Source organism: Tenrec ecaudatus, chromosome 5 (genome assembly GCF_050624435.1).
Source record: "Tenrec ecaudatus isolate mTenEca1 chromosome 5, mTenEca1.hap1, whole genome shotgun sequence".
Taxonomy (NCBI): domain Eukaryota; kingdom Metazoa; phylum Chordata; class Mammalia; order Afrosoricida; family Tenrecidae; genus Tenrec; species Tenrec ecaudatus.
In genome coordinates, this window is record NC_134534.1 from 26,561,483 (window position 1) to 26,581,778 (window position 20,296).

Consider the following 20,296-nt stretch of genomic DNA (forward strand, 5'->3'; position numbering starts at 1 on the left):
AGAGGCCCAACACTGAGCTCGCTGCAAAACCAGAATACTGCTTTGAATTCCTTCCACAGGGCAACCAGGCCTCGTCTGTGATTACTACAGTGCAGTTATATTTCCATAGAGGGGCTTTGACTACTGTAGTGAGCAATGTACAGGGGCAGTTTTACCTTGTCCTATAGAGTCACTATAAGTTGACTCAATGGTAGTGATTTTATTTTTGAGTTAGATAGATAGATAGATAGACAGACACACATACACATTGATATATGTGTGTTTGTGTGTAGATAGATAGATAGATAGATAGATAGATAGATAGATAGATAGATAGATAGATAGAGGAAAGAGAGAGAAAAGTTGTTCAGTCTAATGCAGTTCAAGTCTATTGAATCAGATGCTAAGCGGAAGGCTTCTTCTGACTCATGTAGTTCTAGGGCACAGTGCGCCAGGAAGCTGGAAGACCAATCAGAAAGAGCACAGTGGGATGAGTCCAAGGTCAGCAAGTCAGACGGCAGGCGCAAAGGGGAGGTATCTACGTAGTATGAGGGGCTGGCTATTGGCTCCAATCTCAAGAATTGGAAGTAGAGGATCCAGATCCAACAAAAAACAAACATGCTCTTCGCGATGCCTATGTGTATACAAATCAAACCATACTCCTGAGGAAGCTTCATCAGAAGTTTGTCCTGAGTGGCGGTTATATTTCATTCATATCCTTCCACAACTGTTTGGCTTCTCATAACAAATGCATCACAGAGGTAATGACATTATGTTAGATTATATCATGGAGGATTACTGAGGATCCTGGCCCAGCCAAGTTGACGGAAAACTTAAAAATCACATCTACCTATAGAAAGAACTCTAAAATTCTATGGATTTTATATCTCAAGATATCTACTAAGGAGTAAAGGACACCTGCGTCCCAATGGTGAAAAATGTGGCAGCTGACTGAAAGGTTGACATTTGAATCTGCACGTTGACAATCTGCTCTCTCTTTCTCTGCTCTGGTGCTTGATGTGACCGTCACTCTTCTGCCGTTCCTTGGTGGCTCTGCTGATGGAACATCTGTCTCCTGGATAAATGTGATTCACTGCATGGGCATGTGGGGTTCAAAGACATGTTACACTCCTGTTTCTTCTCTCATGACGGTAAAGAAATAAAATATGGCTTATTTTAGACTAAGCGTACTGGCAATCAGAGTTGACATTGTTAACTATCATTCACAACTGAATTGTATAATCCTAACAGTATCTTCCCCACAATCTCTTATCTAGGACCCTCAGGGGAAAATGTGAGACTTACAAAAATTATAGCTTATTGCTGTTAGGTGCCATAATGTTCATTTACACTCATAGTGACCTTCTGTACAACAAAATGAAACTGCCAGTCCCATGCCATCTTCACAATGTTCTTACATTTGAGCCAAATTGTGGAATCCACTGTGCCAATCCATCTTGTTGAAGGCCTTCCACAACACGGCACTCGGTGAACAGATAAAACAATAGAAAGTTAGAGCAATGGTATTCTTAAAACTTGGCAGACAAACAAATATGAATGTGTCAAAATAATGTAAAGGGAAATGGAGATATAATAAGTTATTTCGTGTTTTAATCTTAATGTAAAGGTGTTGAAAATTATTATAGTAAAATTGCATTAATTAAGGCTCATCATTGGCATAGTGATTGGACTGCAAGCCCCATGGTCAGCAGTTTGAACTGACCAGCCACCCATGGGAGAAAGATGATGCTTTCTACTCCAGTAAAGCCCTGTACTCTTGGAAACCCACAGAGGCAGTTCTATGGGGTGGCTATAAGTCAGAATCTATTTGATGAAAACGAGGTTTGGTTTGGTTTTTGTTTTGCTTCACTTGCGTGGTGAACTGTACAATAGACTTTTCCTGGATGTGATGATAGCAATTATTGCCTGAGACAGATCAGCATAATCACATATGCATGTTTGTATGGGAGACGTGAACAAAACAATAGAGTGGGTCACGTGGATTTACTAAGAGCAACATTTTGTACAAATAGACTAAAGAGGAAATAATAATTTTAATCTTAACATCAGTAGTGCGAACAATACCTTCCTGTATTACAAACATCTGTCAGAATTTAAGCGTTAGATAATGTTTTCTTTTTTTAAAAGCTCTTCGAAAAATAGAACTTTAAATCACAGTCTATATTAAGATTTATGATTTGTGGCACTCAATTAGTCTGCATCAGAGTATAAGTCATTTACTAGAAGGATATCAGTATTTTTGTAAGGTGCAGCACTTCTTTTAAACTAAAGGAGTCACAGGCCACATCTGTAAATTATTAATTTAATATACCACATTGCTCTTTTGTGACCTTCAAGAATTCATTACTTCTAAAAGTACCAAATTGCTTTCTGAGAATAATTTATACCGTATATAATAATTTTATTATAAAGTATATTTGACAATAAATTATACATTACACAAGCGAAGAACCGGATTTGAAATTGCAAATAGCTGAAGGCAACGGCGCATACATTATAAAGTCTCTAAAACACCTAGAAATTCAAGTAGTACTTCTTTCATACAAATGGTTTTGGTTCTGTCAGATTCACTTAGGGATTGAGTAGCCACTTGGTCTCTCCTGTTCCTCTTCAGTCTAACCTTCACCCTCAGTGTTGAAACCATATCTGGGAAATCCTTTTAATTAGATGGTTATAGCATTGAAATCTTATTCTAGTCTCATACTCTGCTTTCTCTAGAACACCACATCTGTTTATTGTATCACTGCAAACAGAGCTCTTGGGGCTAAAACAGCATTCATTTTATAGTTGGAATGGGTTCATATTACTTGTTCAAATCCGTAAAATTCAGCCAAAAGAGGATTTACAAAACAAACAAGAAATTAAACTGTATGTGTGGAATGATATTATAGGTCTATCCCAGACTGAGAAATTGGAAGCGCAGATGTCCTCCTATGAAGTGGCAGACACGGAGCCTGCTAGTCCTTCAGTGGAGCTCAGTGTCCGTGTGCTGCACATAGAGCAAACATCTCGCGACTGGATATGTTTCTAGTATTTAAACATACACACTCCGCAGAATACGGTCCCTAAAGGTGAAGCAAGTATTCCAGGGGGGAAAAAAGGCAAATTTTTCCATCGTAAGAAGAAAAGAAAAGCGGGTATGGGTGAAGGTGGTATTAAATGATGATGGAAGGGATGGAAGGGGTAATTCCAAACAATGCACATGTGTGTGTTAGGCACAAGCCATGGTTCATTACTTTGTAGACGCGTTGTCTCATAAGTGCACTTCATTTTATTCAATAGACATTTATAGAGAAGGCACCATGTGCCAGACATGATCTCAGGAAAAGGGGAGTCACATGATGTACAGAGTTTTTGAAAGATAGCTAGCTAGCACTGGTGAGAAAATAAGTAGAAAGATAACTGTATAGAACTGAGAGTTACTTGGAAGAGTCCATACGAAAACTGTTGGAAATATGGATTGTGGAAGTTAGTAACAGAGCTGAGACGGAAACTGATCAGCTAGTTCGTGTATAAACCTCAGAAGTCAATACTTTCTTTGTACCCTGCAATGTAGAGAGGGGGGCAAAATGCAGTAGGTGCCATTGCGTCAGTTCCAGCTCAGAGTTATTTATGTTCAACCGAATGAAAACTTCCTAGTCCTAAGACACCTTTACAATTTTTGTTATGGTTGAGCCTATTGTTGTCGCCACTGTACGAATGTATATCACCAGGAGTCTCTCTTTTTACTCCCCTCCTAATTTACCATATATGATGTCTTTTTCCGGGGATTCGTTTTTCCTGATAACATGTCCCATGGACGTGATATAAAGTCTCACCACCCTCCCTCCTAAGAATTCTGGCTGAACCTCTTCTAAGCCAGATGCGCTTATTCTCCCGGCAGGCAATGGGCTTTCCATATTCTTCACCAGCACCGTCATTCAAAGCACCGACTCACCTGCAGTCCTCCTCATGCACTGTCCAGGTTCCACGTGTACAGGAGGCCTCGATGGAGAATACCAGCGCTTGACTGGACTGTTCAAATTTTAAATATTTAAAATGGTTTATTTTTCTTTGGACATGTAAAGCATCATGCTTTGGTGACATAAATAATAATTATATTTAGTTTATTTACATACAGTCTGAATTATTATCAAAATGATAATACATTTGAATGATCGCCTTGGAGTTTCAGGAAATGCATTTTCAGATGTTCCGGGGAAAAGTATGGTCCTAACTTTCTTTATGTCCAAGGTTATAATAGTTCCTCAATGTTATTAATAAATCAACAAAAGCCTACAGTAAAGAATTCTGGTTCTCAAACATATTCTGTTTCCCATATATTTTAACCATGAAATATTTTATTAATATTTACAAGTTCCATAAACACACTATTAAGAAACACACATTTGAGAGGCCACCATTTATATCTGCGACAACAGTGCAGAGAGCCCTATCTGACCTTTGGCTTCCTCAATGCCATGAGGTCAGACAAGCCCCCACCTACCGTCCTGCTTTGCCCATTCTCACACTAACCATTTCTCCCACGACACTCTATCTATGTGCTTGATTCAATAATTCATCTCAACGGCCACAGAGAACTCATAGATAACACTCACAATTAGGAGGGTTTATTAGGAAAGTTAATAGGTACCACAAGTCAGGAACTGTAAACAGTAAGGATACAGTCATCGGCCCGCTGCAACACTTCTCTTGGGCCAGCACCAAGTGATTTTCCAGGCTCAGCCTGTCAGTCACGTGGCCCCCTTGGCTTCTGCCTCTTTGAATCAGGCAGCTAGGTCACAGCTCGGCCTCAGAGTCCCACAGTCGCAGTACTGCTCCCTTGTTTTGTCTCATGGTTTCCTTGCCTTGGCTTCTGATCTTGCCCTATTTAATTTTCTCTGTCTCCTAATACCTGGCACCTCTGTCTAGGCCTCCAGCACTTCAGATAGATTTTGGATGTTCTTGTCCTGAGATGTCTCTCTGTGTGCTGGATGCCTCCTATATACAAAGGGACAGGTTTGATGGAGCTGTGGTTTTTGTCCTTTAGTCACCTGTAAGGAAACAAAGGGTGTCACATGGCTCCTACCATCTACTAAAAAAGATACTTGTTGTTTTTGTTGCCAGCTGCCAGCAAGGTGGTTCTAACACATAGCAACTTTATGCCCCCCAGAAGAAAAGACTGCCAAGCCTGCCTGGTCCTAGACCATCCCCACAATCGTTTCTGTGCTTGAGGTCCTTGTGGCAGCCACTGTGTCAGTCTATCCCCTTGAGGACCTTCCTCTTTTTCACTGCCTCTCCACTTTATTTAACATGGTGTCCTTCTCAGGAGTGTGGATTCCCTGACACCATGGCCAAAGTATGTGAGACGGATTCTCCCATCCTTGCCTCTCAGGAGCACAATGGCAATACTTCTTCCAAGATCGGTTTGTCCTCTTCATCATCCATGGTACTCTTTCCAGCCCCACAATTACAATGCATCTATTCTCCTTCAGTCTTCTCTATTCAGTGTGAAACTTTCACAAGCATTAAGGGACATTGAAAATACCATGGCATTAAACAGACGAACCTTAGTCCTCAAAATAATATCCTTGCTTTTCAGTACTTTAGAGTGGTCTTGTGTATCAGATTTATTCAATGCAACACATCTTTTGATCTCTTGACTGCTGCTTCCATGAGCATTAACTGTGGATCCAAGCAAGACAAAATTCTTTAACACTTCAACTACTCCCCCATTTACTGTGAGGTTTTATTGGTTCCTTTGCGAGGATTTTGGACTTCTTTACAGTGAGTTATAATACACACTTAAGGCTGCAAACCTTGATCTTCATCAGTGTGATAGGTAGGTTTATTGTGCCAATCTAGCCAATGAACACATGTGGGATTAATTGAAGGACAGAGCGATAAATGGCTCAGCGAGCCTTGCCTTTCTTGTCTCTTGCTCTTTGATGATCAGACCAGTGTGCTGCTTCCTTAGCTAGTTCTCTGCCTCAACTTGTGAGCTACACTACCTGTAGGACACCCATCCCATGGACTGTGTTCCTGTAGTTGAGGTTCCTTCAAGGTTGACTTACTTCACCATGCTACTGGAGTATATATCACTTGAGCTGGGGACCGTCATGCCCTGTCATCTGGTTGACTGTGGGTGACCTGCCTTACTGTTTGCTGCCTGTGGCCAGATTGACTGAATTGCTCTACAGAGGACTCGGCTGTCTGCTTGCTTACTTGCACCCAGTGACCCTCAAGACTTGAAGGACTGCTAGTGTATTAACTGTCTCATGGAAGTGAGTTGCACTGAGCCATTTGAACTTATCTATAGACTAATTAGCTGTTTATTTCCTCTGTTGTATATATCTATCTATACAAATATATATAAAATCATGTGTCCTGGTTTTGTTTGTCCAGAGAACCCTGTCTAACATAATCAGCAAGTGCTTCAAGTTCATTAGAGACAGTCCCATCTCAAACCAATCCATTTGTATAGCAGAGTACTCCCTCCAAAATGGAAGTAGGATGATAGAATCTACATCAGATCATATAATACACAATATAGAGTAATACATCACCTAAGGAATTATGGCTAGAAGGACCATATCAGTTGACTGTAAATCAGTATTCTATAGATTATAATTAGGAATAGGAAATTTCTTATGCTTAGCATATTTAAGTGAAGATAGAATGTTTAGAAACACAAAAGTCAGTATGACCTAAGGCCCACGTCTATAAATTAAAGGCAAAGGTAAGTACAGAAGCCAAAGTCTCAGTTTATTTTTTCTGTGCTTTCTTCTTTTTAACACAGTCAGAAACATAGAGGTCACTCTGTCTTCTATTAGCCAACACAATTAAATTTAGAAAGGAGAAGACAATATGTAATGTCCTTAGGAATCAATATTAGGAGATAGTAAAGTTGACTTAGCTTATTCATTATCCCATTTAGATTTTATACATCTAAAGAGATCATAATAGATCTATATCTCAGGACAGTTAATTTTCCAGTATTTATATAATTTAAACCTGCATAAAAATTGTCAGTGCCTATATTATTGACTGTAAATTGGGTAATGTGTTAACCAAAAGAAAAATAAAATTGTTGCCCAGCCACAAAAAACGAAATCTAAAGTTATAAAGTTATAAATGTAACAATTGAAATATTTATTATTTTGTGACCACTAATTTATTCATTAGATGTTTGAAGAATATGCATTCATGAACAAGATTTTCAACAAAAACTGTCCTAAATGCCCGTTATTCAACAACAAAATACACAAATATAAGCTGACAGGCACATGTGAATGTTGATGGTAAAGTGTTCAAGGTTAAGTAATAGAGTTGAACTTAAGTTAGAAGCTCTCATTTCTATTCATATTTTCCAAATATAAAAATAAGAGGTTTTGTCATTTATATTGAAATTATTAAAATTGTAATTTTAGAATACCTTAAAATCTGAAGGTAAGTTAACATAAAGCATACTGTTCACTCTTAAAGAATTCTCTCATCAGTAGCATTCACAGTTGAATGGAGTTATCAGTGATGAAATGAGAATACACCTGATGCTCTGATTTCATACAATAATGAGTGATGAGAATGCTGCATCTTCAGTTATTATCATCACTGTCAATTTGTTGTTGTTTCTGGGGAGTTCTAATTTTAGTATGTCTCAACCTAATGATTTATTACCCTTTTATATAACATTTTTAAAAGGCAGAACATTCATTAGCCAGGCTACTGAACACAACATATATAGTTAGAAGAGATGTGTTAGATATATTACAAGCTTTTATAGACTTTATCCTGAAATTCATCAAAAGTTTAGAGTTTTTCCAACTTTCTGACTCTTCTTACGTCATCTAGTACAAGTCTCATCCATCTCCCTTTAAAAAGAAAATCAAGCATAAACTCCCATTAATTCCAATGTAAAACCTGAAACCAGTTTATATCTAGTCTTCTTCAGTCCTTTCTTCTGTAGAATGTCAAAAAAACATTCCAATTTGTTCTTGATAACATCTTTCCCAGGAATCTAGGCCAGATTTTTTAATTTCTAATGACTCCTTATTTCGTATTAAACAAGAAAACAAGTCTTGATTCTTCCATTTTTGCCAACTATGTTTTTTATTCTATTGAGGGTCAAGTCCATGGTCACATTTCTTTATGCACCACTTTGATGTTAAGGGTCAGAGAGTAAATATATTAGCATTGTTCTCCACATGCATTTCTGTGATATGTCATCCTCATCCTTCTCCTCCTTCCCTGAGTCAAAAAAATATACAGAAAAAATACAAAATTTTCTTGGCATATATGGGATGGATCTGGGCCACTGGCTGTAGTTTGCATAGGCTAATTGCAACTACTCCATTAGAAGCACGAAACCCTTCCTTTTTGATTATTGAGAGGAATAACAGTTGTAACGGTTTACTCTTTGACTAAGCTTCATAATGAACTGAAAGTTCAGCAGAGAACATGCAAACTGTCAATGTCAATATAATAAACGTTGATATAATCGAGTCTTAAAATAGCCTGGCCTCCTCCCTGGGGCACCTACTTTTTAGGCATCGATTTCTTACCTGTCTGAGTAGAATCACCACCACAGGGTGTCAAGGCTACAGTCTTGACAGCACTGGATCACCAGAGCTTCTCTTGCGGAGCTTGACTGGGGTCAAATGGGCAACTCTTGATTAGCATCCTAGCACTTGTGGCCCTAGGACTTCTTGACTGCATGTAAGAGCACCCCAGAATGTGGACTGCAGGCAGACTGAGCCAGAGATGATGGAAAAGAAGTTCCCGTCACCTGTTCACTAATTAGTATACTAGCAGTGGGATGTAATGAAGGGTCATAAGCAAAGAACAAATACGGGGAAGAAGCCTTCTTTTTTTTTTAAATACTTTTACTGGGGGGCTCTTACATTTCTTTTCACAATCCATACATTCATCCAGTGTGTGATGCACGTTTGCACATATGCCACCATCATCATTTTCAAAGCATTCTCTTCCCACTTGAGCCCCTGCTATCAGCTCCCCATTTTTTTCCTCTTCCCTTCCCTGCCCACCCTCCCTCAGGAACCATTAGAGATTTTTTCCATATCTTACATTGTCCTCCATCATCCCTCACCCACTTTTCCATTATTAGTCCTCCTGGGAGGGAATTCTAGGTTGATCCTTGTGATCAGTTCCCCCTTCTCCCCCACCGTCCCCTAATCCTCCTGGTATCTCTATTCTCACTGTTGTTCCTGAGGGGTTATCTATCCTGGATTCCCTGTGTTGTGGCCTCTTATCTGTAGCAATGTGCATGCTCTGGTCTAATCCGATTTGTAAGGTAGAATTGAGGTCATGACAGTGGAGTGAAGGTAGCACCAAAGAACTAGAGGAAAGTTGTGTGTTTCCTTGGTGCTATACTGCACCCTGACTGGCTCATCTCTTCCCTGTGACCCCTTTGTGAGGGATGTCCAATTTTCTACAGATGGGAATTGGGTCTCTATTCCATGCCTTCCCCACTCCAAATTCACCTTGGGTATGGTTTTATTCTGGGTCTTAGATGTCTGATACCTGATCCTATTGATACTTTATGATCACACAGGATGGTCTGCTTCTTCCATGTGGACTTTGTTGCTTCTGAGCTGTATGGCTGCTTGTTTATCTTCAAGTCTTTAAGACCCTGAATGTTGTATCATTTGATAGTTGGGCATCATCAGCTTTCTTCACCACACTTGCCATGCACCCATTTTGTCTTCAGCATTCATGTCAGGAAGGTGAGCATCACAGAATGCCAAATTGTTAGAACAAAGTGTTCTTGTGTTGAGGGAGTTCTTGAGTAGAAGCCCAATGTCCATCTGCAACCTTAATTCTTAACCTATAGATATGAGTACATAGTTATATTCCTCTCTCATCATATATATATGTACATGCCTGTATTAAAACCTCTACAAATGTCCTTTGTCTCCTGGTTATTTCCTCTGTTTCCTTTGCACTTCCCCGTTGTCCCACAATCATTTTTGACCTTCATTCAGATTTAATAATTCCTCGCTGCTTCATTGCCTTTGATTAAGCCCCACTAGACATCCTACAACCTTGCTTCCATTGATTTCAGTTCACTGTTGTTCCCTGGTCCCTGGGTTAGTGGCCCCTCCCCTTCTTTCCCACCTCCTCTTCTCTTGCATCCCTCTGGAGCCATTGATCCTATTCTTTTCACCTCCAAAGTATTTAATCTGCCCGTCTTATCTAGAGAGACATGCAGATAAATTAGTAAGTGCAAAAACCAGGCAAAGCTATATAAAACAACAAAGGAAGTCAAAACCAATAAAACAATAGCAACCCCCCCCAAAAAATAGCAATAACAAAAAGAAAGCCCCTGACAAAAATGGAAAAGCCTATAAATGGTTCAAGATCTGTTAGTTGGCCTTTGTGAGTGTTTTCCAGTCAAGTCTGATGGGGTGTCACACTCTGTTTCCCAAGTCTATTTTTTTTATTCCCTGGGGGTGTATCTGTCTGCTCCCCATGCTGCTCTGCTGTGAAGCATTCTTTATAATCTTGTTTTACAAATAAGCCTCAGAAACTATTAAACTACTATTGCAACTATTAAACCACAACTGTAACACACTAGGAGCCCTGGCGATACAGTGATTATGTGCTGAGTTGCTAACTATAAGATCCACTGTTCAAAGCCATGATATGCTCCACAGGACAAAGACAAGGCTTTCTACTCCCATAAAGAGTTACAGTCTAACAGACTCACAGGGGTAGTTCTCTGTAGCCTGTTGCACGGGTCACTGTTTAGTCAGAATCAACTCAGCGGCAGTGTGTTTGATTTATTTATTTTATTGGTGGCAAAATGGTTAAAGTGCTGGAATACTAACCAATTTGGAATCAACTCCATGGCAATGACATTTGTTTTGAAGCTTTTTGTACATTTTCTTTTAAGTGAAACGATCATTTTTCCCTTTGTCAACTTATCTTTTTCTACCTCTCTAAATTTTTATTCTGTTTCATGGTGGTAGGGTATCTATCAATTCAGATTCAGAGTGACCCTACAGGAGAGATCAACATAGGTTTCCTAGGTTGCCTATCATCTTTACAGCAATGGAAGTCTGTCTGTCTCTTTCTCCAGTGGAGAAGCTGCAGGCAACAACCTCCTACCTTGCAGTTAGCAAATGAGCAATTAACAACATAACACTAGGATTTCTTTCTGTTTCCTTAGTCACACATTTATTTTCCTATCTAATATTAATCTGGCTGTTTCCCTCAGTGCCTTAGTTATCAAGTGCTACTATACTAGAAATACACAAAGTGGAAGGATTTAGTAAATAGAAACCTTTCTCTTGCAGTTTAATAAGCTAGAGATTTGATTCTGTCTATGTAGCCTATTTTTAGGAGGTTCCCAAACATGGACATTGGGTCCAGAAGATGTATGAGGAGGTGCCCCTAAAAAGTGGCATATTTTTCCCCAAAGCTTTTTCTTTTTTTCTTTATTTTACAAAACAAACTTATTACCTTCAAAATACTCTTCATTATGCTTCATACGTTTTTCAAATATATGATTCCATTCTTGGAGACATTTTTAAGACTCATCTGTTTGCATGGGTGATACCACCTCCCTGTATTTTTCCTTCACCTCTACTACATCGCCAAATTGCTGACCTTTCAGGACCCTCTTCATTCATACACACACAAAGAAGTTGCACAGAGTGAGGTTCAGGTGAGTCAGGTTTGGGGGCAAGAGAGGTATGCTGTTTTTTGCCAAAAACTCGTGCACCGAGATGACTGCATGAATTGTTGTGGTGGCAAAACCAGTCCCCGTCTGCCATAATACAGGCCTCTTTTGTCACACACTGTTACACAATCTTTTCAGAGTCTCTAAATAGAAAGGTTGGTTACCAGTCTGACCTGGTAGAATGAACTCCAAATGCACTATCCCTCTCACATAAAAACAAAAAAAAAGAGAGCATCTCTTGATGTTTGATTTCACTTGAAGTGCTTTTGTTGGGTGAGGTGACCATGCTGTCTTACACTGGCTTGATTTATGTTTACTTTCAGGGTGATAAGAATAGCACTAGTAATGGCCTTGGGGGAAAAGTCTGGGTCACTTCAGAGCTTTTTTTTTCAGAGCAGAGCACTTTCCAGTTGAGACTCCTTTTTCCTGGTCAGTCACAACCAAGGCACACATTTCACAGTGACGCTTCTCATCTCCAAATCGTCTGTTAAAATTCATTGAACAGAGTTCCAAGATCGTCCAGATAACTTCCACATCTCTTCAATGGTCCATCATCAGTCTTTTAGCACAAGTACATGAATTGTGTTGACATTTTGGTTCGATCAGGAAGTTTATGGGCATACAGAATAAGGTTTGTCATCAACTGACATTCTGACATTCCACTTTTTTGAGATGAAAAAAGCACTCATCACTTGAGTTTTGCCCTAGTGCTGGCCTCGTAAGCTGTGTTCAACATCACAGCAGTTTCTGTGGCATTTTACCCCTACCAGGAAACAAAATTTCATAGCCACATGATGTTCTCTTAAGTCAGCCATCACAAAAAACGAGGTTTAAGAAAAACTGATTGTATGAAAAAATGCACTGTGACTACAGAGAACCTTCCCAGGTGATTCCACTGGGTGTGCTAACTCAGAGTAGGTGGCTTGATGCCCCCCGAGAGGAAAAAAATGCATACTGTGAAAGCTCCACACAACAGATCTTATTTCTGTCTTTTCAAATAATAATTTAAAAAGTACTCTTCTCCTGGCTCTTTTTTTATGGTATTAAGTCCCTCTCCTTTGTTCCTTTCTCTTCTTTTATATTTTGTATTGAGTGACACCCTAGTGAAACTCCCCTTATATAAGATCATTGCTCTGACCTGAATAAAAACATTGAAATACAAATTAACTATTTGATATCATAGGACATGATTACATTGTTACAATATAGCTACATTTTAGTTACATTATTGATACATATTTTGATACATATTTTGTGGAGGGCACAATCCATTCCATAACAATGAGGTATGTCTCTTGGGCCATCATTTCTCATTTACATATATTTTGGGGCCATCTCATTCTGTTTAGGGATATTTGCTATCATTATAACTATAAGGATATTTATCTTCATCAATGAAACCTTGGTGAGGAAATACAAACATGGTTGCTGTTACCTGAAAGGTTGATGGTTCAATTCCACCTAGAAACTCTGTGGGAGAAAACCTGGCAATCTTCTTTCATAAATATCAGATGCAAGAAAACCCTATGGGACAGTTCTACTCTGTCACATGGAGTTGATCTGTTTGGAATCTACTTTGTGGCATTAAACAACATGTGTTTTAGTAGAGTACTTAGGTGACATCATAGCTAATGAGCTTGGCTACTGACCAGAGGTTTAGAGGGTTAAGTCCACCACCAACACTTCAGAAGGAAGACCTATCATATACTTCCCAAAACAGCCATTGAAAACCCAATGTATTTCAGTTCTTCTCTGATATCAGTATTCCTATGAGTTATAGCTGACCTCATAAAAACTAGTAGTGTTTGTTTGGCACTTACATCTGAGTTCCAACACTGTGAATTTTCATTCAAACCCAATCTTGTGACTAACAGAGCACCATATACTCATTTGCCAGAAACATTGCAGTAGGTCCCAGTTCTTTATGATTATAACACATGTAGGTCAAAAATGGTAACAACAAAAGGTCTTCCTCTTAAACAATTAGCAGCTTCTTAGTTTCAAGGTAAATTTTACAAATGAAGATTAGTGAGATAATGAATTTGTTAGATAAGTCGATGAATATATTTGTAGAGCTATCACTGTGCCATGTCTAGATGTGCTTAATTTGGCAACAGCATAAAAAGTGTTGAATTTGAGTAGAGTTTCAAAGCCTGGCTGGGCATAAAATAATCTCTCATTTGCATATACAATTCATTATCATGATAAACGAGATGATTAACTTTATACTGTTATAAATGAAAGCAAAGCCACCATTTTTACCTTTAGAGATAGGACTATTACAACATTATGATATTATATTACTCAGTCATTGAGAGAAGTATATTGTGTCCGTGTTAGTCTGGGTAGACTAGAGAAATAAATCCACAGAAATTCATATGTATAGAAGAGAGAGTTTTATGTAAAAGGCAAGTGAACATTAGGAAAGCTAATGTTCAACCCAATGCTGTCCAAGCCGATAAGTCCAACATTAGCCTATATGTCTGACACCACTCTACAAAGTCCTCCTCCGTCTCACAAAACACACGCAATGATGCCAACTGCAGGCGGAAAGCTGAATCAGTGAATGTGTAAGCATCTCAGCACTGGAAGGGGTCTCCAGCCAGCTGCTCCAGTACCCAGGGCTGCATCAGGGTAGGTCCATGTGTCTTCTCCTCAGGGATGTCTCAAAGAAGAAGTGAGCCTTGCCAGCAGGAGCAGGGAACTAGCTAAGGCTGACTCTCAGAAAGCAAGAGAAACAAGAATAGGAAAGGTGAGTCTCACTGAGCCATTCTCTCTCTCTGCCCTTCAATTAACCTCACATGTATTTATTGGCCACATTGGCACAATAAACCTTAACTCTCTCAATCCACCCCTTGCCATCTTGGTACCTGTACACAATTATTTAGCCTAACAATTGCAGGTAAGTAACACTTACACTTTAATCCTATTATCCTATGAATATGTTCCCCTACCTATGAAAGTTTGTAAACCAAACATTTCATGCCTTTATCCCCCCAATATTGGGTATCCAGTTTCTAAACTGCCCGCTTACATCAACCCAGTGCTCTGATGAGACAATCATATTTTTTGACGTGAAGAATCTTTATTCCAGTTAGAACCTTGTGAAGTCTGCATCCATAAGCAAAGTCAAATCAGGAAAGGCCATCCATAAAGTCAGCAAAAAATATGTACCAGTTCACAGGCTCAAAAATCTCTTCATCCTGTTTACTTCTGATCAACTCAACATGGGCAGCCTCACTTAGCCTCCCCAGAGTGTCCATTGGTCACCTTGCCTTTAGACCATGGGCTCTCACTAACCCCTCATGTTAGGTCATGAACTTTAGACCAATCAGCAGGCTCTTGTCTTCTCCTCTTCTTCCTGTAACCCAAATCCACAGGTGTCAGTGGCCAGACTCAACCCATCTCTTTAGTGCTGCATTTCTCCCACTTGCACTTCAACAAGTAGATCCAGGTGGTTAGCTTGCAGGCACTTCCGCCTGCCCACAGGCTCCTTTTAACTGTTCGGTCCTAGAGAAGTGTTTTCTTCATGGTTCCTTATTTTTTTCCAGCTTCAGACAAAGACCACTTCAGTGCACACTTGAAATCCAAAGAGTTCCTTTTTTCGTCCATCTGTCAACAGCCCCTAGGCATGTCTCTTCACCTTCTAATGGCCTGAGCACCCCAAAGCACTGGGTGGGGCTAATCTCTTTGGAGCCTTCTTTCCAGGTGTGTCCTAAACCTATCTAGAGGTCAAATTGTAACAGCTGAAAGCAAGTGGGTTTACAAGCTTTCTATTTCCTACTTCCCAAAATAATTTTTATAAATCATTATACCAATAATAAGCAAAAGAAATCAGTATAAACAAAGTAGAATTAACTTTCTTAAACTCAGTTCTTAAAACAGTGAAGTTACATCCCTATTTAACTTGTCTACATCCTTATCTAAACTATTCTATTCATATAAAAAAATGGGATTAGCAGGTTTCTGAGAATTTCAAATGGCGATTTCCACCCCTGAGCTCAAAATATATATTCATCACATTCATTTTCACCATTTTAAACAGGAATAAGCAAAGACTACAACTAAACAAAATAATCAAGTTTAACTTCCCATGTTCTGCCCTGAAGACAACTGAGTAAGCAGTGTGATGGCTTTATCTGGTCTCTGGCTAGCCAAAGAAGAAAAGCTAGAGAGAGGTCAAACACACATCTCCACTCCATCTGATGCTTTGTTCGGTACTACTCCCGGTACCAAAATGTGTTCATCTGGGTAGACTAGAGAAACAAATCCACAGAAACTCATATGTATGTAAGAGAGAGTTTTATATAAAGGGTAAGTGTCCATTAAGAAAGCAGTATCTAAGCCCCTTCCTTTATATTTAAAAAAATAGTAGATATTTCGGCAGCGTCTTAAAAGATCTAATCAAAATTCAGTGGCTATATTTTTCAATATACCAGGAAGACATTAATAGTATGCTTTTTTAAATTTATAAAAATATTTATCATTTCTTTTTTTTCTAGCACCTTGTGGAAGCCGTTCAACAGGTTCTGAAGGCACCGTTTTATCACCAAACTATCCAAAAAACTACAGTGTGGGACATAATTGTGTTTATTCTATAGCTGTTCCTAAAGAGTTTGGTAAGTAAGATTGTTCTCATAATATACTGTTTCTTTATGACATGCTTTAATGTTTATTATATGTCATTTAAAAAATGAAAATATTTACTATCCATAAAACATTTTATTCTTCAGTACTTTTAAAATGTTAATTAAAAAATAATAATAAAATTCTGAGATTATTTTGCTCAGTTGGAATTTATAGCCAAGCACACTGGTGAACAACAATATAAAATGAAAACAGGATTGTTTTTAATTTTTTAAAATGAATACATTCAGTAACCTTCAAGTGCCTTCATATTGTATTACATAAAATGGGAAATTACTAGAGCATAAAGGAAAGTCAGCTCTGAAAAATATGCATAAAGTTAAACATAGAATGATTCTAATAACCACCAAAGTAGGTACAAAATAATATCAGTTATATGCTTTATTAACATAATTTCATAAATGGGGTACTTTTGGTTTAACCATTGAACTTGTGGGACAGGAATGAGTAAAAAAATGGCAGCAACGGACATTTCATTTCAGTGCATCTTGTCCACCTGACAGTCTGTTCTACATTGGCACTGAGAACAATATGTCCGTTGTTGCCTTCACATCTCCCTTGATAACAAGTCCTAGAAGTCACCTCTCTGTAGTATAAAGGTTTTGGATCTAGGAGTCAGCTGGATTAAACTCAGGTTAAGTTATGATTATGGATGGATGGGCAAAGGATGTTCAGTGAGTAGTAAATTATAAGAGAGATACTTAAAGTTCCTAGATTTCTGGACGTTAGCTTTCCAGCATTGTGCTAAGTATTTGCTTTAGTTGTACTCAGTATTGGTGACTGGATGACATGACTGGATGACAGCATGATTGAAGAAGAACATAGAATTTTTTTTTCATATCAAGATTGCTGGTTCCCATCTTGACAATACTTCTGCTTACATATAAAATAAGCTGATTCTTCTATTTTAATTTCTTATAACCAGATTCTATGTGCAGAGTATCCTTTGGTCCCATACAAAACAGCTCCCAGATATGCAACTTAAGAGAACATTATCATCAGAAATGAAGTACTAGATTTTTCATCACAACTTTGAAATAGAGTGATGATGTCAACAATACCAGAGTATTCCCCATTTCACTGTCTTTCTTTTTTCTTATAACATTGATTGATTGAGTCAAGATTGAGTTTCCTGATGGCGAATAGGGCCACATCATCTACTTAGTTGTGCTTATGATTTTCTTTCTTTTTATAAGTTGTATTATACAAATGCCCAATGTGTTATGAATAGAATCCTAGCAATGTTTGCCCAGAAACACGCACGGCTATCTGGCTCCACTTTGAAAGTCATCGATTTGTTGCATACCCTGCGCTTGGGAAACTCTAACCAGATAATGATGAAACCAGCCATTTCAATTCTGGATATAAGGGCATCTGATCACCCTGGAGATAATGTATATTAGCCCTGTAAGTTCCACAAGCTCTGGGGTACAACTGTAGGACCTGCTACCCAAGAAATATGGGTTTGAAGCCACTAGACACTTTGGAGAAAGAGGAAGTCCTTCACTTCTGTCAAGACTGACAGTCATGGTAATCTGATGGAACCATTCCACTCTTCTCTGTAGACTTGCTATGAGCTTAGTTGATGTGGGCTCAGAGGGCTGGCACTGAGGATTTTCGGTTTATGTATTCTCAGGAAGAGAAGGAACAAGTACTAATGAAATAAAATTAAATGAATGAATTCTAAAGCTAAGTGGGGTAAAACAGTCCGTTGACATACCATCGATTCCTACTCAAAGCTGCACTGTAGAATAGGGTAGAATGGTTCCATAGGGTTTCCAATCCTGTGAATCTTTACCAAGACAGCTACCACACCCATCCCCCGCTGAGAAGGGGGTGTTTGTAGGCATGACCATTCAGTTAACAGCTAATTATTTAACTCATGCGCCTCCAGAGCACACTTTAATAAGGTTAGTGGAAGATTAAATCCTCATAATTTAAAAAAGTAGGGTTGAAGTTGCCTAGCAAAAACAACAAGTGCAAAAATAATATTATTCTGAGCCAATGGAGGTGGTTTTGTTTTTGTTTTTATTTTCTTACAGTAATAATATTTAAAAACAAATAGTCTTTGTTTGTTTTTGAATAATCAGATGGGTTTCCATTATTTAGGAATCTGATTTTTATTTCATCTCATTATATAAATATGTATCATTATCTTTTTCACACTAGATGCAGCATCAAATGCATGGAGATTCTAATTTTAACCTTGTGGTACTATCTTAACTTTTTGTCTTTGGAAAAGTTTCGTGAAGCCTTTGAGAAAGCAGTTTCTTTTTTTGTTAAATGGCTTTCATTTTGCCTATAGAAAAGAATCACTGTGAGGAGTAAATGATATTGTATAAATAGAACTTATCTCACACAGTTTCTCTTCAATACCATAGTCTTTAAGAGTACCACTTTAGAAGATATATTTCTGGATGAGGCTTCATCTCAACCAATAATTTGCTCTTTGATGTTGGAAACGTCCCATTATCTGCGTGAACCTTAATTTTCTCATCTCTTATGAGATGAAGTGCTGTGTGAAGTACTCAATCTTTCATATTAGCCTTGAAAAGGATTGGGGGTGCTAGCAGTAACACGAAGTCTGTTTCTGTACTCATTACTGAACTTGGCTAGAAATGTCTACATGAAGGGTACCTTTTATCTTTGATTGATAATATTATATTTTAATGAAACCTTCCATTTTACAAATATTTATCAGGGCCATGAAGGTATTTGATTAATTGAAAATGCCCTGTTACAATGTTAGCTTCAAAGTGCTCATTAATTTATGCTTGTGATTGACATCTTGGTCCCCAAAGCATACAGTGTCCTTGTTTCGTTCTTTTTCTAACACTCTTTTTCGAAAATGTGTATTTAAGTTTTTTGAACTCTATTGCTTTTCTTCTCTTGGAAGAATTTCTTCTAAAATGAGGCATATCTATTGGGGATAAATTCCCTAATTATTGTCTGAGTGATCCTTCAATTTTGAAGTGTAGTTTTACCAGATGCAGATTTTACTTTGTTGGTATGTCTTTCAGAACATTGGATACTGTATTGTACTTTCCCCTTGCTTGCATGACTTCTGAATAAAAGTCTGATTTAATTAGTATTCATATTCCTCTATAAGAAAAGGATATCTTCTCCTCTCTCTACCTTCTTTAAATAAATTCTCGTTGTCTTTGAAGTTTGAGTATGATATACATATAGGTGCATGTATATGTTTGTTTATATATTGTTATTGGTAGTTGTTTTTGAGCTTTCTAGAAAAGTTCTTAGTCATTTTAACTTCAAATCTTTCTTTTGTTCCCTTCTATCTTATCCCTGTGTATCGTCCTTTGACAAAATATATATTTGTTCCACAAATTTTGGAAATCCTGCTTCTTCTTCTTCTTCTCCTTTTTTTTCTGTTTCTCAGTTTGGAAAATTTGTACACATATTTAAGCTTACGAAACTAACTTCTCGGTGATGTCTCACCTCCTAATGAGCCCATCAAATATATTCTTTACAACTTGAAGAATTTCTAGTTAATATTGTAGCATTTTCTTTCGTTTGCTCTTTGAGGATTGTATTTCTGTGCGTGCTTCACTCGTCTGTTCTCGCAAGCATCTGCATTCTGCATCAGTCTCTTGCACAGGAGATAAGCCGGCTATTAAGCCTGCTGTCTGACTGTTCCGTCGTCATTGTTGAGCTTGCACGTGCATCTGTGAGGCCTGGAAAAGCCCAGAGCTCCAATCAGAAACACTGAGTCTTCCAAGGGACAGCTGTGCTTTTGAGCACTTTGAGCAGGTCTTTGCCGTTGCTTTTGGTCTTCAGGTCCACTTTTCCTAGTTTTGCATGTCACACAGCCTACACCCCTGTGACCATGGATACGGACAACTGCTCCTCCGCCTTGGAGATGTGTCACCTCCACCCATGGAAGCTCCAAAGTGTCAGCCCATCGTTCTCTGGGAAGAGCTTCTTGTTACTTAAGTTGTGCTAACTCTAACT

At 38.4% G+C, this 20,296-nt stretch overlaps 1 protein-coding gene across 3 annotated transcripts in view; it reads left to right on the forward strand.

Annotated features, from left to right (window-relative positions):
* The window catches only part of CSMD3 (CUB and Sushi multiple domains 3), a 1,306,760-nt gene that overhangs the window by 1,032,439 nt on the left and 254,025 nt on the right, over positions 1–20,296 (forward strand). For all 3 annotated transcript variants that reach the window (XM_075550585.1, XM_075550586.1, XM_075550587.1), the window contains one exon: positions 16,183–16,299. In XM_075550585.1, coding sequence (XP_075406700.1) covers positions 16,183–16,299 — 117 coding nt within the window. The remainder of the gene's footprint in view (positions 1–16,182; positions 16,300–20,296) is intronic.